The sequence below is a fragment of the Oncorhynchus kisutch genome, linkage group LG27 (genome assembly GCF_002021735.2).
Source record: "Oncorhynchus kisutch isolate 150728-3 linkage group LG27, Okis_V2, whole genome shotgun sequence".
Taxonomy (NCBI): Eukaryota; Metazoa; Chordata; class Actinopteri; order Salmoniformes; family Salmonidae; genus Oncorhynchus; species Oncorhynchus kisutch.
Genome location: NC_034200.2, coordinates 33,531,426 through 33,555,313, shown reverse-complemented (window position 1 = coordinate 33,555,313; position 23,888 = coordinate 33,531,426). Strand labels below are relative to the sequence as shown.

The following is a 23,888-nucleotide window of genomic DNA, read 5'->3' as shown; positions in this document are numbered from 1 at the left end:
GTTTTTAGTGGATAAACTCAGTACAGTGACTTACGGTAGCATGCATTGCCAAGTGGTGGTAGTTGTGTGGCCCTCTTGTGACGCGTGCGATTTTATTTTACAACCGGATGATGTGGTAACTAACCACCTGACACGGTTGCTAGGGGCCAGCATTGACAACACGGCGGTTTTGTATCACCCTTTACAAGTTGTCAAAAAAATTGAACAAAGTAGAAATTTATTACTTATTGTAAATAATTAGTTGGCATATTGGGCTGGCTTGATATTCAGTTCTAAAACTTGGAATTTAGTCATACAGAAAAAATGTCGAACATACTTTTATCCGAGGTAGGCTGGGACGAGGGCTTTGCCATCCCAGTTGCCAATGCAGAAAATAAAGGTTTGGAAGATGAGGTAAGTGTCTGTTAGCTAACAGTTTATTAGATTATCTGTACCAGAATATCTGACATTTCATTTGTTTCATCTGTATTTTATATAAATCGAAATATTTTTGCCCCAGTTACATAGCGGACAGTTGGTAGGGATCTAAGTTAGTTAGCGAACGTTAGCTAGCTAAAACGAAACAGGTAACGTGACCTGGGATGAACATCAGTCCAATGTGAAATATGACTGTCATTTGCACTTCCTGCCTCTCCACAGCTTCAAATGAAACTAAATCAGAAGTTACAACTGGAGAACAAACTTGGTGGATACAAGGATAGAATACAAGCCATGGCTGAACACCTGACAAATGTTAGGCAGGAGTTATCTCAAACTCAGGTAAAGCTACTTGCCCATTTTGGAATTCCATGAAAATAGACTTCTGAGGTTCTGACCCAAAACTATTTAGCTCATGCATAGATCTACACCCATTACTGTATGACTGGTAGTTATATTGCTAAGTAATTATGTTTATGCAAGGATGAATTAATAATGCCATGCGAACACAGGTATGACAGTAATCGTTTTGCAACAACTTTGAAATGCTGTCCTATAACTGGTTTATTTTTATCTGTACTGTATCAGGCTCTGTGCAAAGCCAGGGAGAAAGAGACTGAGTCGGAGATGCATTTCAAGGCCCTGGCAGAGAGGGAGGTGGGCCGCCTGCGTCAGGAGATTGCACAGCTGGACAACGAGCTTGGAGCTCTGAGGGAGAAGAAGAATGCACAAGAGGTTATTCTACGTACCATCAACATCCTGGTCTTTCTGTTCTAAAATAGAGGTCTTTCCTCAAAACAGCATTGGGTCTCTTTCTCTCTCTCTCCATGACTGAGAATTCTCTGGCCTGTAGTTCTATTTCCAACTGCTAGTATTCACCAGAACATACAATATATTCAGTGTATGTTCCACTGTATTAGATAAATGTCTAGCCATCTGTTTCCTCAGAACAACATCTTCAAAGCCACCCAGAAGCTGGAAGAGCTAAAAAGCCAGCTGAATTGGGACCAGCAGACCCTGGATGCCTGGCTTGAGGAGTCGGCACACAAGGACGAGGACACCATGGCCATCATCAAGTACGCCCAGCAGGATGAGAGCAGGATACGGGTACGTCATGGGTGTTGTGAGTGACCGACTGATGGGGGTACGAAATCCCGGGTACCCTGTGTGGTCTTGGATCTCAGTTACAGTGGCAAGCAACTACATTCCTTTCAGGATCCTCTAGAATGAACAGTTCACTGACAATGGAATATTCATAATGAACAGTACAACAATCTATTTTCTAAACTACTGTTTGCATTCTTTGTTTACAGGAGCTCACTTTGTTGATAGAGAAGATGACGCTTGAGGCCAACCAAAAGCACAAGGCACTGGACAACGAACTGACTGAGACCATATCAGCACAGGTCTAAAACACCAGCTATCTTACAGTTCAGTACATTAACTAGTACAGAACAACACAGGAATATCAGTCAATGTTCAATCACCCGCAACAAAGAATATTTTGTTGACATTTAAGCTACTGTGTGTCCATTGTTGACACACTACAGATTTATACTTCCCACATCAAACAGAAAGCATTTATTCTTCCTTGTTGATATCCATCAGAGTGTGTCTCATGTATTGTAGTTGTGCTCTGCCAACAGATTGGTCTGGATAAGACAGCAGAAAACTTCCGCCAGGCTCACCTAGAGAGACAGGAGCTGATCCACCAGTGGGAGAACACCATCGAGCAGATGAAGAAAAGAGATAGCGAGATGCAGCAGTGTTCAATGGTAACCACTAGATGGCAGCCTGCAGTCATTACAGTCAGTCAGTCATACAATATTTGAGATGACATGGGATATCATAGCCTGGATAAACCAGATTGAATGCTACACTCACTTTGCTTCACTATCATTTTGTCTATTTCAACTAGGCTAGGAATATTATAGCAGTTTGAAACTATTAAAGACACTAGTTTACTTTTTCACATATTCACTTGGTCCAGAAACGATTACATGTGTTTTATAGGTATTTTATAGTTGAAACAACACTGTTTCAACTCCCCTTTTCATATTACGACACCTTCTTAAGATTAGTCCATCAAAATCATAAAAAAGGCTACATGAAAGTGACTGATGTACAACTGTGAAGTTTCTAAAAATAATGGTCTGACAATGTAAGCAATGGATTTTGCTATATATTTCCAGCTCCTCACCCAAGTCAACCAGGACATCAGAGAGAGGAATGGAGTGATCAAGGAGAAGAAGGCCTTCCTGGAGAGCGAGACTGAGAACAACAAGGAGTACGAGAAGAAGATAGCCATGGCCGACCGGCAGGCGGCCAAGCTGAGACGGGAGTTCCAGGAGCAGGAGAGTAACCGCACCAGACTACAGGACGAGGTGAGTCTGTCTGTTGTGTGTCTGTTGTCCCGAGCTTTCTTCCCAGGACGAAACATTAACAAATTAGTATTTACAGGCATTATAACATTGCAATTCATCAGCAATTCATCAGCATTTATATGCATGTAATTACATTTATAGTGTCTTGTTCAAGAAAATGATTAAAAAAGTCAGCTTTCTGCTGACAGGTATTTTTATTCTGTATGAATTCTTTCTATGGGAATGATGGCTTGTCTTATATGTTATTATCACGTATCTCTTTCTAGTTGGAGAGTCTGAAAGGGACAGTGGACAGAGCAGCTACTGATGTCGAGTCCATGAGGTCCCAGCTAGCCAACATGAAAAAGGACATCCAGGACAAAAACAACAAGTGAGACATAGAGATTGGCAGGCCTCAGTACCAGTCAAATAGGAATAATTCTATATGTAATTCTGTGGAACACCCACCCTCTCACTAGTTCTGGTGTGTGTGTGTGTGTGTGTGTGTGTGTGTGTGTGTGTGTGTGTGTGTGTGTGTGTGTGTGTGTGTGTGTGTGTGTGTGTGTGTGTGTGTGTGTGTGTAAACCTGGTCCAGGGTAAAGGGGGCCAAGCTTCATAACACAGCCCTGGAGGAGAAGCTGAAGACAGTGACTGAGACGACCCTCAGCGTGGAGGAGAGGGCTGCTCAGATGGAGCAAGTACTGAAGGAAGAGGAGCAAACTATCAAAGTGAGTGCACTCCGCATGATAAAACTATGTTTTTGTTATAATATCAGTATGTTTATCGGAAAGAGTGTCTGCATGGTACTGGGATGGCAGGCTGCGGTTGCGTTGAGCTAACCTGTGCATTTTACCTTGCAATGGTCACAATATGAACTCGATATCGCTAGATATTTAGAAGTATATGAACATTGTATCAATCAAACTGATACATTAAATCCTATTCTGACTGACTGTATTCTCACATTTAGTTATTTTCATTTAGATGCGCTGATGTCATTCTATTCATTCCCATGAGGAATGTAGTGTTACATTGTGTATTGGTTCTCTTTCATAATTTTGCCAACCAGGGAAACATCTCGGATGTCTTTCTTTGGAGCTGATGAACCATGTGTTGACTTCAGTGTCACATTGTGTTGGTTAATGTACTCATGACCATGTTGTGGTGAACTGTCTCATTCTGCGTCTGTCGTGGGCTGCAGGACATGGATGCCCAGCTGCACCGCCACCGCGAGTTGCTGTTCCGTGAGAGCCAGGAGGTACAGGCCCTGAGGTTGAAGGAGAAAGACTCCATGGCCGTGCTCTCTGGGAGCCGGGTGGCTCTCTCCAACCTGGACAGCCGCCTCAGTAAACTGGACCAGAACTCCCTCAAGCAGCAGGAGATCATCTACAACCAGGCTAGACAGCAGAAACACTAGTCTTTCTCTAATTGTTATTTTCCTATCACTAACAATATGCAATACCCACCCTGTTTATTATCTATGCATAGTCACTTTACCCCTACCTACGTGTACATATTACATCAATTACCTCGACTAACCTGTACCCCCTGTATATAGCCTCGTTATTGTTATTTTATTGTTGTTCTTTTATTTTTTACTTTCGTTTATTTAGTAAATGTTTTTTTCTTAACTCATATATTTTTCTTAACTGCTTTGTTGGTTAAGGGCTTGTAATTAAGCATTTCACTGTAAGGTCTGTTGTAATCGGCGCGTGTGACAAATAACATTCCACTTGAATAGTAATAACAGCATGGTCATTCAACAGACGCTTTCAGATAGCCCTTAGACCACTGTCATATGATCATTATCTATTTCTACCACCATGACCGTTATAGCTAGTGTTCGCCCTAATGTCATCACATCTCCCTCTACCAATAGGGTAAACAAATCAAATCTTTTCAGTGTCTTGAGGGGGGGAAAGGTGTTGTCGTGCCCTCTTCATGACCTATACAGCTGGTCTTGAGGTGTATGCTTGGTGTAGTGGGTACATCACTAACTCCCTCTCCACCTCAAACTTTGCTACTCCAGGACTTCCAGATCCAGCTGCTGGAGAGGAAGATGTTGCGTCTGCGTGGCGAGGTGAACACAGAGGAGAAGCAGGTCCTGGAGAAGAAGGCCCAAAAGCTGGCCCACAGGCTGGAAGAGAAGAAGAGGACAGCCACCATGCTCACCACCCAACTCAAGAAGCTCCAGGTGGACAGACCTCTCTTGTACTGTAGAATGTTCTTGATACTATTTTTCCTGATGATTTGGGTATTTCAGTTTTTTTTTGTCACCTTAAAAGTAGGAAGACTATTTCTTGCAACCCTATCTTATCATAGAAATCATCAAAAATTGTTGGTGGTTTTTAATCTCAGATTTTCTATGTTTTCAAATTAGTCTCTATTTACAGTTACCATATAATTACATTTTAACTAATCATAAAAAAATATTTATAGACATTCTGTGATTTTACTGTTTCTGTCGTCTGACAGGATGATATTCGCTGTGTGAGGAAAGAGGCGGAGAAGACAGGAGCTGAGAAGAGTGACCTAACCACCAAGATCGAGGAGCTGCACCTGTTCAACCACATCTCCGACAAGGAACTGAAGAAGCTCCGGCTCAAGAAGCAGGTGAGAACGCAGGCGCACACACACAGTCACTGTCACTGCAGTTTTACTCAGCCAACCTTGACTTTATCAATCTTATTAAATAAAACGATTATGTGAAACTCATACTCTTACACAGCCACTCGTTGCCTCTGACCTTTGACCTTCAGGACACCATGGTGGAGGACAACATCCTGAAGCTGGAGATCAAGCGTCTGCGTGACCTGCTGTACAACAAGGCGGACAGCGTGCTCTCGCTGGAGAAGCGGCGGCTGCAGCTGCAGACGGCTATGAGGGAACGGGAGGAGGAGATTAAAGCGCACCGGGAGATGCTCAACAAGCAGGTCAAGATCACTGACCAGGAGCGCCAAGGACTCAGGTATGTCTAAGACGGGCTCCCAAAAGATACCCTATTACCCATACAGTATAGTGACGTGTTCTTAAAGGGATACTTTGGGATTTTGGCTGTGGGGGCTATTTATCTGATGCCTTTAAACCCTGAACCTGGTCATGGGGATCCACAGGGTTTGCAGGCCTTTTCTCCTTCCCAGTACTAACATACCTGGGCCCATATTCAGATAGAGTATTTTAGATCATAATGAATAAGATTGTATGGACGGGAGGGGGGGACTGATTCCAGATCAGCACTCCTACTCTGAGATGCTCTCTGAATACAGGGCTTGATGATCCAGTGCCATACGAGGGGGGTTGTGTTTGTTTTGCCCAGGGCTAATGCGGCACTTGAAAAGAAAGATGTCCAATGAATTGAACATAGGATAGCTGGACACTTGGTGTTTTGAGCCATTGTGTATATTCTATATCTAATCAAATCAAGCTTTATTTATACAGCACATTTCAGACATGCAATGCAATGTGCGTCACAAGAAAAAATAAATCAAAACAATGAAAATGGAAACTAAAATATTTACTACATAAGAATAACAATAAAAACTTCTCTGAAATATGCCTCAAGCTCAGCACATTTTAAATGTGGAGGAAATTACACATAGGTTTACGGGGGTAGGATTTATCAGGCCGTCAATGGTCGGGAAGAGCACTCTCAAATTATTCTATGCATACATTGATTGGTTAATTTCAGTGCTGAGGTGCATGAGAGACTGTCCAAGGTCGACAAGATGAGGAAACGCTATGAGATTATGACTGTCTCAATGGCTGCTCCCGAGGGAGAAGAGGAAAAATCACAGGCTTATTATGTGATCAAGGTGAGAATTCCTTCAGACACCAAAAAAATTTCACCAGCCAACTATTGCTTCAGTTAATAATTGATTTGGCTTATTGTGAAAAAATATATACAGTGTCAAGAAAAAGTACAGTTGGGAGAACAAGTATTTGATACACTGCCGATTTTGCAGGTTTTCCTACTTACAAAGCATGTAGAGGTCTGCAATTTTTATCATAGGTACACAACTGTGAGAGATGGAATCTAAAACAAAAATCCAGAAAATCACATAGTATGATTTTTATGTAATTAATTTGCATTTTATTTCATGACATAAGTATTTGATACAGCAGAACTTAATATTTGGTACAGAAACCTTTGTTTGCAATTACAGATCATACATTTCCTGTAGTTCTTGACCAGGTTTGCACACACGGCAGCAGGGATTTTGGCCCACTCTTCCATACAGACCTTCTCCAGATCCTTCAGGTTTTGGGGCTGTCGCTGGGCAATACGGACTTTCAGCTCCCACCAAAGATGTTCTATTGGGTCAGGTCTGGAGACTGGCTAGGCCACTCCAGGACCTTGAGATGCTTCTTACGGAGCCACTCCTTAGTTGCCCTGGCTGTGTGTTTCGGGTCGTTGTCATGCTGAAAGACCAGGCCACGACCCATTTTCAATGCTCTTACTGAGGCAAGGAGGTTGTTGGCCAAGATCTCGCAATACATGGCCCCATCCATCCTCTCCTCAATACGGTGCAGTCGTCCTGTCCCCTTTGCAGAAAAGCATCCCCAAAGAATGATGTTTCCACCTCCATGCTTCACGGTTGGGATGGTGTTTTTGGGGTTGTATTCATCCTTCTTCTTCCTCCAAACACGGCGAGTGGAGTTTAGACCAAAAAGCTACATTTGTGTCTCATCAGACCACATGACCTTCTCCCATTCCTCCTCTGGATCATCCAGATGGTCATTGGCAAACTTCAGACGGGCCTGGACATGCGCTGGCTTGAGCATGGGGACCTTGCGTGCGCTGCAGGATTTTAATCCATGACGGTGTAGTGTGTTACTAATGGTTTTCTTTGAGACTGTGGTCCCATCTCTCTTCAGGTCATTGACCAGGTCCTGTCGTGTAGTTTTGGGCTGATCCCTCACCTTCCTCATGATCATTGATGCCCCACGAGGTGAGATCTTGCATGGAGCCCCAGACCGAGGGTGTTTGACCGTCATCTTGAACTTCTTCAATTTTCTAATATTTGCACCAACAGTTGTTGCCTTCTCACCAAGCTGCTTGCCTATTGTCCTGTAGCCCATCCCAGCCTTGTGCAGGTCTACAATTTTATCCCTGATGATCTTACACAGCTCTCTGGTCTTGGCCATTGTGGAGAGGTTGGAGTCTGTTTGATTGAGTGTGTGGACAGGTGTCTTTTATACAGGTAACGAGTTCAAACAGGTGCAGTTAATACAGGTAATGAGTGGAGAACAGGAGGGCTTCTTAAAGAAAAACTAACAGGTCTGTGAGAGCCGGAATTCTTACTGGTTGGTAGGTGATCAAATACTTATGTCATGCAATAAAATGCAAATTAATTACTTAAAAATCATACAATGTGATTTTCTGGATTTTTGATAAAAATTACAGACCTCTACATGCTCCAAAACCAAAACCAACCTTCAAAATCGGCAGTGTATCAAATACTTGTTCTCCCTACTGTATGTGAACTCTTTGGAATTACCTGGATTTCTGCATAAATCGGTCATATAATTTGACAACAATAGACAAACACAGTCTGCTTAATCTCTAATAACACAAACAATGATACGTTTTTTATGTCTTTATTGAACACACCGTGTAAACATTCACAGTGCAGCGTGGGAAAAGTATGGTATGTGAACCCTTGGATTAAATAACTGGTTGACCCTCCTTTGGCAGCAATAACCTCAACCAAACGTTTTCTATAGTTGTGGATCAGACCTGCACAACGGTCAGGAGGAATTTTGGACCATTCCTATTTACAAAACTGTTTCAGTTCAGCAATATTCTTGGGATGTCTGGTGTGAACCACTCCTGAGGTCATGCCATAGCATCTCCATCGGGTTGAGGTCAGGATTTTCTTCTGTTGAAGCCATTCTTTTGTTGATTTACTTCTGTGTTTTGGGTCGTTGTCCTGTTGCATCACACAACTTCTGTTGAGCTTCAATTGGGGGACAGAGCCTTACATTCTCCTGCAAAATGTCTTGGTTATATCCTTCCTGTTTGGCCCTGTCCGGGGGTGTCCTCGGATGGGGCCACAGTGTCTCCTGACCCCTCCTGTCTCAGCCTCCAGTATTTATGCTGCAGTAGTTTATGTGTCGGGGGGCTGGGGTCAGTTTGTTATATCTGGAGTACTTCTCCTGTCCTATTCGGTGTCCTGTGTGAATCTAAGTGTGCGTTCTCTAATTCTCTCCTTCTCTCTTTCTTTCTCTCTCTCGGAGGACCTGAGCCCTAGGACCATGCCCCAGGACTACCTGACATGATGACTCCTTCCTGTCCCCAGTCCACCTGGCCATGCTGCTGCTCCAGTTTCAACTTCCACCTGACTGTGCTGCTGCTCCAGTTTCAACTGTTCTGCCTTATTATTATTCGACCATGCTGGTCATTTATGAACATTTGAACATCTTGGCCATGTTCTGTTATAATCTCCACCCGGCACAGCCAGAAGAGGACTGGCCACCCCACATAGCCTGGTTCCTCTCTAGGTTTCTTCCTAGGTATTGGCCTTTCTAGGGAGTTTTTCCTAGCCACCGTGCTTCTACACCTGCATTGCTTGCTGTTTGGGGTTTTAGGCTGGGTTTCTGTACAGCACTTTGAGATATCAGCTGATGTACGAAGGGCTATATAAATACATTTGATTTGATTTGATAAACATGGGAATTAATTTTTCCGGCGATGATAGCAAGTTGTCCAGGCCCTGGCACAGCAAAGGAGCCCAAACCATGATGCTCCCTTCACCATACTTTACAGTTGGGATGAGGTTTTGATGTTGTGTTTCTTCCAAACAACTCAACTGTAGTTTCATCTGTCCACAGAATATTTAGCCAGTAGCGCTGTGGAACATCCAGGTGCTCTTTTGCGAACTTCAGAAGTGCAGCAATGTTTTTTTTGGACAGCATTGGCTTCTTCCATGGTGACTTCCCATGAACACCATTCTTTAGTGTTTTACTTGTTGTGGACTCGTCAACAGAGAAGTTAGCATGTTCCAGAGATTTCTGTAAGTCTTTAGCTGACACTAGGATTATTCTTAACCTCATTGAGCTGCGCTGTGCTCTTGCAGTCATCTTTGCAGGACAGCCACTCCTAGGGAGAGTAGCAACAGTGTTGAACTTTCTCCATTTATAGACAATTTGTCTTACGGTGGACTTTTAGAGATACTTTTGTAACCCTTTTCAGCTTTATGCAAGTCAACCATTCTTAATCTTAGGTCTTTTGAGATCTCTTTTGTTCGAGGCATATTTCACATCAGGCAATGCTTCATGTGAATAGCAAAATCTGATTTTGTGAGCGTTTTTTATATTCCAGGGCAGCTCTAACCAAAATCTCCAATCTCGTCTCATTGATTGGACTCCAGGTTAGCTGACTCCTGACTCCAATTAGCTTTTGGAGAAGTCATTAGCCTAGGGGTTCACATACTTTTTTCAACCTATACTGAATGTTTAAATTATGTATTCAATATAGACAAGAAAAATACAATCATTTGTGTGTTATTAGTTTAAGCACACTGTGTTTGTCTATTGTTGTGACTTAGAGGAAGATCAGATCACATTTCTTGACCAATTTATGCAGAAATCCAGGTAATTCCAAAGGGTTCACATACTTTTTCTTGCAACTGTAGTTTTGACAGTTGTTAATTGTTTTGAGAACATGGAACTTTGTTTACAAATCAATTGAGAAAAACGTTGTACCATTTTACTTTCTACCGTGGGTGATGTGCTTTTCATAAGGCTGCCCAAGAGAAAGAGGAGCTCCAACGTGAGGGAGACGATTTGGACGCCAAGATCCGCAAGATGGAGAAGGAGATCCGAGCACTGGAGAACACTCTCCACGTCGTCAACAGCCGCAACACAACCTATCGCAAATCCTTCAACAAAGTGACTGAGTCCAGTGCGTACTGTATGAGGAAAGGTTCCCTGTGAGATAAACTGATTCCAACAAATCAAATCAAATGTTATTGGTCACATACACATGATTAGCAGATGTTAATGCGAGTGTAGCGAAATGCTTGTGCTTCTAGTTCCGACCATGCAGTAATATCTAACAAGTAATCTAACAATTTCACAACAACTACCTTATACACACAAGTGTAAAGGAATGATTAAGAATGTGTACATATAAATATATGGATGAGCGATGGCCGAACTGCATAGGCAAGATGCAGTAGATGGTATAGAGTACATTATATACATATGACGTGAGTAATGTAGGGTATGTAAACATTATATAAAGTGTCATTGTTTAAGTAACTAATGATACATTTATTACATCCAATTATTAAAGTGGCTAGAGATTGAGCCTCGGACTCTATGCCTCCCCCTCCCCCCCAAAAAGATGACACAAATATGCCAGCAATAAATATTGACTCTATGCCTTCACCATAGTAACGCAAGCATCAATGTTATCAGTGTTCTATATCTATGAAGGGAAAACCCAACATAATCAGATGAGAGGATATACTATTTATAAACTATTTTATAACTTTAATGTGGTGGTTGTTTTGTACTGTTGTTCTGTTCAGATCCTTTTATACTCTTTGTTTTAGTTTTTTACTCCTTTTTCTCCCCGATTGGTAGTTCGTCTTGTCCCATCGTTGCAACTCCTGTGCGGACGAGGTGAAGGTCGAGAGCCATGCGTCCTCCGAAACACGACCCCGCCAAGCCGCACTGCTTCTTGACACAGTGCCCGCTTAACCTGGAAGCCAGCCGCACCAATGTGTCGGAGGAAACACCTCACAACTGGAGAAGGGTCACTGTGCATGTGCCTGGCCCGCCACAGGATTCGCTATAGCGCGATGGGACAAGGGCATCCTGGCCAGCCAAATGGTTCCCGGACGACGGTGGGCCAATTGTGCGTCACCTCATGGGTCTCCCATTCGCGGCCGGCTGCGACACAGCCTGAGATTGAACCTGGATCTGTAGTGACACCTCAAGCACTGCAGTGCCTTAGACTGCTGCGCCACTCGGGAGGCCTTCCTTTTAAACTCTGTTTTGGTTTTTATTTCTTGCTTCATGCTGTAAAGTGTGTTGGTACAACCCTTTAATGTTTTTATAGAAGTTAACAATGAACCCAAAACTCTGTTTTGAAGGTGAAGAGTATCAGGAGAAACTGAAGCTGGATGAGCAGAAGAGAGCTGCTGAGGAGAAGTACAAGTACAAGAGGAGGCAGATCCGAGAACTGCAGGAGGACATTCAGGTACTTCTCCACCAAACCAACCATGACTGGGGTCAGGAGTTTTACTGGACTACTAAAACTCCTGGTCCTAGACTTGATGTGAGCATGGGTTTTCCACCAGGCCATCATCTTCTCACATGAAACTGGAGTAGAATCATCTTTTGTGTACTTCATTTCCATGTTGTTACTTTACCTCTCTGTCTCTCTCTGCCTTTCCCATGTACAGTGTGTTAGATATGTCCTAAGCCCTATCATGATCTCTTTTGTCTTCATCACACGCCTTACATTGGCTGCTCGTGTCCAAGAACAACAGGTCCAATATAGACTTGTCTGACAACTCACTCTTAACTACCAGACAGTGCAATCATAACTGTGTGTGTGTATGTGTGTGTGCGTCCATGTGTGTGATTTAAATCGGAAGGGCATGAACAATACACTCGACAACCTGCTTCAAGAGGAGGCCATTCAGAATGTGAGGACTGAAGAGACCCAGTCACATATCATGTCTCTGAACAGAGAACTGGTTTCCCAGCAGGAGAAACTCCACAGGGTCACTAAGCAGGTTTGATACCACCACCCAACAATTCACACCATCGCAACAAGTGAGTTCACACCATTCTTCAATGACGAAAGAAAAACATGAAATATGAAATGTACTTTACTGTAGCCCCCTTATGTATGCATTCATAAAGCCTTTATAACAGCTACACAAGACATATAACGTCTGTCATAGGCAGTCATAAACATTAGTTGGTCATAGGGTCAGGAAAAAATCCTGGCCCTACTTATCACTGCTCTGTGTTCATCCCTTGCTATCCTCCATGACAGTGCTCCAAACTGACCAAAGAGATCCGGTCAGCCAAGAAGGCCAAGGAGGAGACATTTGAGGAGAGGGACATTGAGCTGAGGGAGCTGAAGGACTTCAATAAGAATATCAACAAGATGCTGCTGGTTGCCATGGAGGAACAACCTGACCTCAGATCAGCTCTACACATGTACTTTGTTCAGGTAGCCTTTTTACTATAAAAAGTAGGGCCTCCCGGGTGGCGCAGTGGTTAAGGGCACTGTACTGCAGCGCCAGCTGTGCCATCAGAGACTCTGGGTTCGTGCCCAGGCTCTGTCATAACCGGCCGCGACCGGGAGGTCCGTGGGGCGACGTACAATTGGCCTAGCGTCGTCCGGGTTAGGGAGGGCTTGGCCGGTAGGGATATCCTTGTCTCATCTCGCACCAGCGACTCCTGTGGCGGGCCGGGCGCAGTGCGCTCTAACCAAGGTTGCCAGGTGCACTGTGTTTCCTCCAACACATTGGTGCGGCTGGCTTCCGGGTTGGATGCGCGCTGTGTTAAGAAGCAGTGCGGCTTGGTTGTGTATCGGAGGACGCATGACTTTCAATCTTCGTCTCTCCCGAGCCCGTACGGGAGTTGTAGCGATGAGACAAGATAGTAGTAACAATTGGATACCACGAAATTGGGGAGAGAAAAAAAAAAAGAGTATGATGTTTTTCTTCATACACCTGATAATACAGTCTTTGAAAAAAGATGCCACCTAGAACCAAGATGGGTTCTTCAATTAGTAGAATCAAAGTAGAATCCTTTCACTAATACGATGTTCATGTGAAACCAGTAAATTAACATTTTTCACAACCCTTTGTTGTGAAATTTTCTAAAAGTGTAGGTGTGTGAATTATACCTTTTTAGCCTTGTAGAGTTGGACAAGGCAATGACATTCTGAAATTCTGACAGCGAATTGCCCTGATGTTAGTTGATTCAAGGAAATGCAAAATGTAAGGTTTTAGGGATAGCTATGTTTCAAACCAATCTAATAAATCTAAACTAATCAATTTCTGGCAACTCACTCTAAAAGCAAACAAGAAGTTGACCCATCCCATTAAGTCTAATTTTGGATGGCCTTTTACTCAGGACTTAAAAAGGTCTAATTTAATTTGTGTGTACTGTATGTGTCCCAGGCCAACTTGCCCCTGCCGTCTCCTGCCTCCACCCCTGCCAGCCGACAGAGCTCAAAGACTAACTCTGCTCGCAGCTCCGTCTCTCTCAGGTACGTCACAACTATTTTACACAGTCTATCTAGCTCAGGGGTCTACAATATACACTCCGTGGCCAAATACCCTCTAGAGATACTTTTTGGGGGCCAACGGGTAAAAAAATGAGAGACTCACAGTTAGGGACATATCTGAAAGCTATATTCCTTTTCTTCCTGACACATTTTTAAAACCCCAAAGGTTTTTCCTGTTTAGTTGTTTTTTGGATGCCTTGTTTTTAGATTGCTACAACGGAATTGTCCATACTGTTATTTCTGAATCTCAAAGTTTCCAATAATATCTCCTGATAATTTACACAGAGTGTACAAAACATTAGGAATACCTTCAGAACAGCCTCAATTTGTCAGTGCAAGGACTCTACAAGGTGTCGAAAGCATTCCACAGGGATGCTGGCCCATGTTGACTCCAATGTTTCCCACAGTTGTGTGAAGTTGGCTGGATTTCTTTTGGGTGGTGGACCATTCTTGATATACACGGGAAACTGTTGAGAGTGAAAAACCCAGCAGCGTAGCAGTTCTTGACACAAACCGGTGTCAACCTACTACCATACACCGTTCAAAACGCACTTCATCTTTTGTCTTGCCCATTCACCCTTTGAATGGCATACATACAGTGCATTCGGAAAGTATTCAGACCCCTTCCCCTTTTCCACATTGTGTTAGTCTTATTTTTAAATGGATTAAATCAATTTCTTTCCCCATCAATCTACACACAATACCCCATAATTTTTTAAATAAAAATAAATCAATAATTTGCATTTATTTAACCAGGTAGGCAAGTTGAGAACAGTTATTCATTTACAACTGCGACCTGGCCAAGATAAAGCAAAGCAGGTCGACACATACAACAACAACACAGTAATAATACAGTAGAAAAATAAGTCTATATACAATGTGAGCAAATGAGGTGAGAAGGGAGGTAAAGGCAATAAATAGGTCATGGTGCCGAAGTAAATACAACATAGCAAGTAAAACACTGGAATGGTAGATTTGCAGTAGGTGAATGTGCAAAGTAGAAATACTGGGGTGCAAAGGAGCAAAATAAATAAATACAGTAGAGGAAGAGGTAGTTGTTTGGGATATTTATAGTTGGGCTATGTACAGGTGCAGTGATCTGTGAGCTGCTCTGACAGATGGTTCTTAAAGCTAGTGAGGGAGATAAGTGTTTCCATTTTCAGAGATTTTTGTAGTTCGTTCCAGTCATGGGCAGCAGAGAACTGGAAATAGAGGCGGCCAAAGAAGGAATTGGCTTTGGGGGTGACCAGAAAGATATACCTGCTGGAGCCCGTGCTACGGGTGGGTGCTGCTATGTTGACCAGCGAGCTGAGATAAGGGGGGACTTTACCTAGCAGGGTCTTGTAGATGACCTGGAGCCAGTGGGTTTGGTGACGAGTATGAAGCGAGGGCCAGCCAACGAGAGCGTACAGGTCGCAGTGGTGGGTAGTATATGGGGCTTTGGTGACAAAACGGATGGCACTGTGATAGACTGCATCCAATTTATTGAGTAGGGTATTGGAGGCTATTTTGTAAATGACATCGCCGAAGTCGAGGATCGGTAGGATGGTCAGTTTTACGAGGGTATGTTTGGCAGCATGAGTGAAGGATGCTTTGTTGCGAAATAGGAAGCCAATTCTAGATTTAACTTTGGATTGGAGATGTTTCATGTGAGTCTGGAAGGAGAGTTTACAGTCTAACCAGACACCTAGGTATTTGTAGTTGTCCACATATTCTAAGTCAGAACCGTCCAGAGTAGTGATGCTGGATGGGCGGGCAGGTGCAGGCAGCAATCGGTTGAAGAGCATGCATTTAGTTTTACTTGTATTTAAGAGCAGTTGGAGGCCATGGAAGGAGAGTTGTATGGCATTGAAGCTCATCTGAAGGGTTGTTAACACAGTGTCCAAAGAAGGGCCAGAAGTATACAGAATGGTGTCGTCTGCGTAGAGGTGGATCAGAGACTCGCCAGCAGCAAGAGCGACATCATTGATGTATACAGAGAAGAGAGTCGGCCCAATAATTGAAACCTGTGGCACCCCCATAGAGACTGCCAGAGGCCCGGACAACAGACCCTCCGATTTGACACACTGAACTATCAGAGAAGTAGTTGGTGAACCAGGCGAGGCAATCATTTGAAAAACCAAGGCTGTTGAGTCTGCCGATGAGGATTTTTTTTTTTTTTTTTTTTTCTTTAGTTAACCAGTTAAGCTAGTTGAGAACAAGTTCTCATTTGCAACTGCGACCTGGCCAAGATAAAGCATAGCAGTTCGACACATACAACAACACAGAGTTACACATGGAATGAACAAAACATACAGTCAATAATATCGTAGAAAAAATAGAAGAAAGTCTATATACAGTGAGTGCAAATAAGGTCAAATAAGGGAGTTAAGGCAATAAATAGGCCATGGTGGCGAAGTAATTACAATATGGCAATTAAACACTGGACTGGGGTGCAAAAGGAGCAAAATACATAAATACAGTATGGGGATGAGGTAGATAGATGGGCTGTATACAGATGGGCTATGAACAGGTGCAGTGATCTGTGAGCTCCAATCTTTGGGAATCTCAGACTACACGAAAGAGAGGTTGAACAGGCTAGTAATAGGGGTTGAAACAATTTCGGCAGATCATTTTAGAAAGAAAGGTTCCAGATAGTCTAGCCTGGCTGATTTATAGGGGTCCAGATTTTGCAGCTCTTTCAGAACATCAGCTGACATGATTTGGGAGAAGGAGGAATGGGGAAGGCTTGGGTGAGTTGCTGTGGGGGGTGCAGTGCTGTTGACCGGGGTAGTGGTAGCCAGGTGGAAAGCATGGCCAGCCGAAGAAAAATGCTTATTGAAATTCTCAATTATAGTGGATTTATCGGTGGTGACAGAGTTTCCTATCCTCAGTGCAGTGGGCAGCTGGGAGGAGGTGCTCTTATTCTCCATGGACTTTTTTGAGTTTGTGTTGCAGGAAGCAAATTTCTGCTTGAAAAAGCTAGCCTTGGCTTTTCTAACTGCCTGTGTATATTGGTTTCTAACTTCCCTGAAAAGTTGCACATCACGGGGGCTGTTCGATGTTGATGCAGAATGCCACAGGATGTTTTTGTGTTGGTTAAGGGAAGTCAGGTCTGGAGAGAACCAAGGGCTATATCTGTTCCTGGTTGTAAATTTATTGAATGGGGCATGCTTAATTAATTAAGATGATTTGGAAGGAATAAAAAAACAATAACCAGGCATCCTCTACTAACGGGATGAGGTCAATATCCTTCCAGGATACCCGGGCCAGGTCGATTAGAAAGGCCTGCTCCCTGAAGTGTTTTAGGGAGCGTTTGACAGTGATGAGGGGTGGTCGTTTGATCGCAGACCCAAAAACAGAATACACCTCTGAAAACGGCAGAGGTATATTTAGAGGGCAAGTTGGTTAGGATGATATCTATGAGGGTGCCCGTGTTTACAGCTTTGGGGTTGTACCTGGTAGGTTCATTGATAATTTGTGTGAGATTGAGGGCATCAAGATTAGATTGTAGGATGGCCGGGGTGTTAAGCATGTCCCAGTTTAGGTTACCTAGCAGCACGAGCTCTGAAGATAGATGGGGGGCAACCAGTTCACATATGGTGTCAAAGTGAAAGTCAGGTTTTTAGAAATGTTTGCAAAATAAATAAAAAACAGATACCTTATTTGCAAAAGTATTCAGACCCTTTGCTATGAGACTCAAAATTGAGCTCGGTTGCATCCTGTTTCCATTGATCATCCTTGAGATGTTTCTACAACTTGATTGGAGTCCATCTGTGGTAAATTCAATTTATTGGACATGATTTGGAAAGGCACACTGCTGTCTATATAAGGTCACATAGTTGACAGTGCATGCCAGAGCAAAAACCAAGCCATGAGGTTGAAGGAATAGTCCATAGAGCTCCGAGACAGGATTGTGTTGAGGCACAGATCTAGGGAAGGGTACAAAAACAATTCTGTAGCATTGAAGGTCCCCAAGAACACAGTGGCCTCCATCATTTTTAAATGGAAGACGTTTGGAACCACCAAGACTCTTCCTAGAGCTGGCCGACTGGCCAAACTGAGCAATCGGGGGAGAAGGGCCTTGGGGTGTGTACATAAATTCAATCTGGAGTGCCAGAGTGGGCTCAGACTGTGCTCTGGGCATTCATAAATTCAGAGCGTTGTACAATTGTCTGTTCGTAAATCCGGAGTGTTTCGCTCTCGGAGCGTTCAGAATGCACACTGCTAAAGTTGGCTAGCTTGCTAGCTACTTCCAGACACAAATGAGACAACACCTCTCTCTAACCATTTTACTCGCCCTTGCAGAGTTATCCAGAGCCTTGGTGACTAACTGTGCTGCTGGCAACAATTGAATTACGCTTTCTTTGCCAATGTTTACGGCCATATTCTGCTGGTGTTGAGCGTTCTTAAATTCATCAGTTATTCTGCTCTCTGGCACACTCAGACAATAAAGCTCTGAAATCAGAGGGAATTTATGAATGCACCCCTGGTCAGGGTGTTGACCAATGCTCACTCTGACAGAGCTCCAGAGTTCCTCTGGAGTTCCTCTGGAGCTGGGAGAACATTCCAGAACAACAACCATCTCTGCAGCACTCCACTGATCAGGCCTTTATGGTAGAGTGGCCAGACGGAAGCCACTCCTCAGTAAAAGGCACATAACAGCCCGCTTGGAGTTTGCCAAAATGCACCTAAAGGACTCTCAGACCAAGAGAAACAAGATTCTCTGGTCTGATGAAACCAAGATTGAACTCTTTGGCCTGAATGCCAAGCATTACGTCTGGACGAATACCTGACACCATCCCTATGGTGAAGCTTGGGGGTGGCAGCACCATGCTGTGGGACTGGGAGAGGCAGGGACTGGGAGACTAGTCTGGATCGAGGGAAAGATGAATGGAGCAAAGTACAGAGAGATCCTTGATGAAAACCTAATCCAGAGTGCTCAGGACCTCAGACTGGGGTGAAGGTTCACCTTCCAACAGGACAACGACCCTAAACAGACAGCCAAGACAACGCAGGAGTAGCTTCGGGACAAGTCTCTGAATGTCCTTGAGTGGCCCAGCCAGAGCCTGGACTTGAACCCGATCAAACATCAACATGGAGAAACCTGAAAATAGCTGTGCAGCGACACTCCGTTTATTTTAATGATTTATTTGCAAACATTTTAAAAATGTTTTTTTTGCATTGTCATTATGGGTTATTGTGTGTAGATTGATGAGGGGGAAAAAAACATTTAATCCATTTTAGAATAAGGCTATAATGTAACAAAATTTGGGAAAAGTCAAGGGGTCTGAATACTTTACAAATGCACTGTACACAATCCATGTCTCAATTGTCTTAAGGCTTAGAAATCCTTCCTTAACCTGTCTTCTACTGATCAAGGTTGATTTAACAGGTGACATCAATAAGGGGTAATAGTTTTCATCTGGATTCACCTGGTCAGTCTGTCATGGAAAGAGTGTTTTGTACACTCATTGTATATCAATATGTTCTTGTAAAATATAGCTTCTTAAATGTATTTTGTATTGTTTCATTGCAGGTCAGCTGGGTCTTCAGCCAGCAGCAGCCCAAGGGCGGCGTCAGTGCAGTCTCCCCCTGTTAAGACTCTGGAGCTGGGCCTGGGGTTGTCCGTTACGTCCCCTCCTCTCACCTCTCCACGGGACTCCCATCCACCCAGCTCCACCAGCAGCAGCAGCAGTAGCAAGCGCCAGAGCCCATAGAAACCCCACAATAGGACAGCCTCACTTACAGCACCAGAAGGCTAATGTGACTGTAGTGCCATTAGGAAAGAGAATGTGTGTCACTGTTCAATGTGTACTCGTGAGTTGATTTGATTTGCATGTTGTTGTTGATTTTTTTTTTTATGAACTGGGACAACTGGCAGTGATATGAGAAATACACTTAAATAATATATGATTGACCTTTTCTTTGAAATGCACATATTTTCCATTTGTCAGCTAACCTTTTATAGAATTGTATTGTAAATGTGCATGAAAAATATGTACTTTTTCTAAATTAATTTTTACTCCTGGCAATGTGTTTCTGGATATATCCCAATAAAATAGATGGTTGCTTGTCAGAATGATCAATTAGTTGATAATACACTAGTTTTGTTTAAATGCCCAATGTAGTCAAAAAAAATAAATGTTTTCTGTGGTTTATATATATTTCCACACTACGAGGTTGGAATAATACTGTTAAAATTATGATAATGCCCTTTTAGAGTAAGAGCTGTTTGAAAAGACCACCTGAAATGTAAGGCTGTTTTGGTGGGATGGTGTTTTGGCCTGCCTGGTGACCAAATGCTTGCTTGAGAAATTGCTCTTTGTTAAGGAGCTATTTTTGTTTATTTTTTAAATTGTAATTGAAAACAATCACAGTAAGGTACTTAATTGTTACCCAGAAATTATGTGTAATTGAGATTTTAAAAACGGTTTCATTGGACCTTTAAAAAATACTGGTTGAGGTTTTGACATAAAATCTTGTGAGATATATATATATATATATATATATATATATATATGGAACAACTTCCTCATAGCTATTAGAATAGTTCAAGAGGAGGCGGTTTGACCATTTTCTGAAATCACTTGTTCCTCAAATTAATTTTTGAAAACCTGGGCATTATTTAAAAGGCAAATCCCTCCCACGATGAATAGAAGAGTCAACTTCCTCATGCTGAACATAGATTGTCAGACGGACTGGACTCTCTGAACAGAATCTTCCCACATCACAGCTCAGTCGGTGCTATGTCGTCTGAAACAACATCATGCTTTTCCTATTATTTTGTGTTGGATGTGTTGCTTTGTCTGCAGGGCAATCCTTTGGTAAGTAATCAATTTAACATGTTTTTAATGTTCATGATTTGAAAAGAAAATGTCAGAGGTTCAGTCCAGAAAACAATGACAGTTGAAGCATAACCAAACCCAGATATCAGTGAAGATATGTATCTTCCAGTCATTAGTAGTGAGCATGAGTAAGTCAACAACAACAAAAATGATATGTGGAAAAGAATAGAACAATTCAATTGAAAAAAATCTGATGATTAAATGTGGATCAAATGCTGATATTTAAAATATAGTAGGAAGTAGAGAAGTGTGATGACTACTGTAAAAACGACTTTATTTTGTATTTTTGTATTGCTTGTTGTGATCATAAAATATATATACTAGAATGGGTACTAGTCTGTTTGGGCTATCATTCCACTCCTTATAATGTAATGTTTTGTATATGACATGGAGTACAGGGAGTGGAATGTTTAGCCTAAAACAGGTTTGGATTTCAGGCTAATGAGAGATACAGCTTCATGTCAATATTTACCCCATCAGCTTCAACAACTACAATGGGACCAAGGGCTACCACGAAACAGGTGACAACACCTCCAACTCTTACTACCCCTTATGTGGACCCACCTTTTGGTACTAAACCCCTGGAAAGTGGTGGGTATTTAAGCATAAAATAAATACATTGAATTATGATACTCGGCTAATTGTCTTTTATTTACTGAAATAATTTGAATATTCTTGCCCAAATATAGGATTTGCAATTCTTCAGGTCGCTGTCCAATCTTATCAGGAGCTAAATGAGACAACAGCTGATCCAGTCTTGAGTAAGGTAAAACAACAAAAAAATCAATCTTTATATCCCGGGTAGCATATTTTATATAAAGTTCCAATGCATATGATTGATCTATTATACAATTATTTATATTGGAAAATAAGATCTAGAGTAGATGAGCTTGAGTTGAACTAAATAGTGATCTATTTTCTCTACTAGATCTACGACATCGTTCGGGCGAAGCGACCTGATCTGAAATTTCGACTGACCGTGAAAACTGTCCAGAAAGTTTGATGGATTATGATCCAAGGCATAGCAGATTGAAGTTCTAGTGGTACATCATGTTCTGCAGATTAAGATTTTCAATGATTTTATGCTGTTTATCAGTCATTATATTCATGTTAATAATATATTTGAATGTATAATTTCATTGACTTACTGACTTGCTGCACGTTCCAATCACCATCTGGGGGAGGAGCTGTAATTCAAGAGTTATGTCACAACTTTTCCCACTTTCATAGAATCTTGTCATCTGCTTCCAGTGTTTTCTGATGGATTTGATGTTGGACTGAATAGTCCTAACTACTGTAATATTTTCTTTGGCTATAAACATGTTACAAATACTGCAACTGTCTGTTCTCACAGTCATGTTAATTCAATGGATCTGACTTCAGTCTTTTTTAAAATATCAAACATAAGGTGACTTCCCTGAAAAGAACAGTCCAACCCAACCCCCCAAAAATGTATATATAATTTTTTTTCATTCATAAAAAAAATCATGATAATGTGTACAAATTAAGCTAAACCTTGATAACTACTAGCCACATTTTTTTATGCAAGCAAGGGGTTTCCCTCCAAAGCTAAATCAATTGGTGTATTAATTTACAACAGAAACATTAATGTTGTTAAGCGTTTTGAATTGAGTGTTCACAAATATCAACGTAAAAAATGTACCATGTACATTTTAGAACGACGTTTGAAACTAAGTCACGTAGGCCTATGTTATTATGAACATACAGAACCAGAGGGCTCCAGAGAGTGTAGCCTACATGTATTTTATTTTACCTGAGTAGCCAGCAGCATACCATCCTGCATCCCACTGACCAGGACCAACCCTGCTTAGCTTCAGAAGCAAGCCAGCAGTGGTATGCAGGGTGGTATGCTGCTGGCAAATGGATATGTATGCAACAACAGTTTAACATGCTACCATTTCTATCAAGCCGTCTACGCAGACAGTTTGACGCATACGTTCGATAAATCCAAGGTATACACCAAGCCGAACGCACTGCAACTGCCTCTGAAACGCAATTGCTGCAAGGCAAACGCAGCGTTTCGTTGGAAATGAATGTAATTCTGGTGTACCAAAATGCAAAAACACTGTCGGTGTGATCGAAGCATTTAGTCGCATGTCCGGGACACGCATGGTATACATCCTTCAACGAAATGTTTACTCGCAGGTTCCTTCTTGACAATGCAACAACAATGAGAAATAGTAAAAAAATAACAATATGAACATAAAGTAAATGGCAGTAGAATATTGGACATTACCAGGGACGTTACTGGATAAAGTAGTAGGGATATACTCGTACCTACAATCAGGTCTTTGAGGCTGCAATAGTTGGCTTATCCAAGACTCTGAGATGGCATCAACCTGGTAAAGAACAGAAGTGTCACCTGAGAACATGCAAGAGGCCACAGTGTGTGGAAGGGAAGAATAATTGATGGATTGCTTTGCGATGGAGACAAAATGACCTAGGAATCCAAGTGCAGATTTAATTAAATACACAAAACCAGCAAATGGATCTCAACCCCTCATACAGATAGTATTAAAGGACATGGAATAGAATGAAATAAATACTGTAATCAAACTCGTACTGCAGGCATGTGTATGTGTTTGGTGTTCAGGGCATGTGTTTGGTGTTCAAGGCATGTGTTTGGTGTTCAAGGCACGTGTATGTGTTTGGTGTTCAGGGCATGTGTTTGGTGTTCAAGGCATGTGTTTGGTGTTCAAGGCACGTGTATGTGTTTGGTGTTCAAGACATGTGTTTGGTGTTCAAGGCATGTGTTTGGTGTTCAGGGCATGTGTTTGTTATTCATGGGCATGTGTTTGGTGTTCAAGGCATGTGTTTGGTGTTCAAGTCATGTGTTTGGTGTTCAAGTCATGTGTTTGGTGTTCAGGGCATGTGTTTGGTGTTCAGGGCATGTGTTTGGTGTTCAAGGCATGTGTTTGGTGTTCAAGGCATGTTTTTGTTGTTCAGGGCATGTTTTTGTTATTCATGGGCATGTGTTTGGTGTTCAGGGCATGTGTTTGG

At 42.4% G+C, this 23,888-nt stretch overlaps 1 protein-coding gene across 2 annotated transcripts; it reads left to right on the top strand.

The window, feature by feature from the left end:
* Positions 1-84: 84 nt before the first annotated feature.
* Positions 85-22,371, top strand: ccdc39 (coiled-coil domain 39 molecular ruler complex subunit). 2 transcript variants are annotated; one of them, XM_031806876.1, is made up of 23 exons: positions 85-393; positions 640-759; positions 1,006-1,152; positions 1,366-1,524; positions 1,731-1,823; positions 2,064-2,192; positions 2,610-2,801; positions 3,068-3,171; positions 3,376-3,508; positions 3,982-4,176; positions 4,810-4,974; positions 5,256-5,393; positions 5,540-5,748; positions 6,469-6,592; positions 10,524-10,683; positions 11,882-11,988; positions 12,389-12,529; positions 12,796-12,975; positions 13,934-14,022; positions 19,559-20,846; positions 21,348-21,458; positions 21,557-21,633; positions 21,796-22,371. In XM_031806876.1, exons 1-20 carry the CDS (start codon positions 304-306, stop codon positions 19,737-19,739), a joined length of 2,856 nt encoding a protein of 951 aa, XP_031662736.1. In that variant the 5' UTR covers positions 85-303; the 3' UTR covers positions 19,740-20,846; positions 21,348-21,458; positions 21,557-21,633; positions 21,796-22,371. The 2 variants fall into 2 exon arrangements, with proteins under 2 accessions (XP_031662736.1, XP_020318525.1); XM_020462936.2 differs by having other exon boundaries at positions 21,322-21,458.
* The last annotated feature ends 1,517 nt before the right edge of the window (positions 22,372-23,888 follow it).

What these genes read in the sequence shown, in the direction of transcription:
- ccdc39 (XM_031806876.1), top strand. Translation starts at nt 304, where the DNA reads ATGTCGAACATACTTTTATCCGAGGTAGGCTGGGACGAGGGCTTTGCC. An exon ending in AAGAGGAGCAAACTATCAAA is followed by an intron (nt 3,509 to 3,981) that starts GTGAGTGCACTC and finishes CGTGGGCTGCAG; the next exon opens with GACATGGATGCCCAGCTGCA. An exon ending in TCCACAGGGTCACTAAGCAG is followed by an intron (nt 12,530 to 12,795) that starts GTTTGATACCAC and finishes CCTCCATGACAG; the next exon opens with TGCTCCAAACTGACCAAAGA.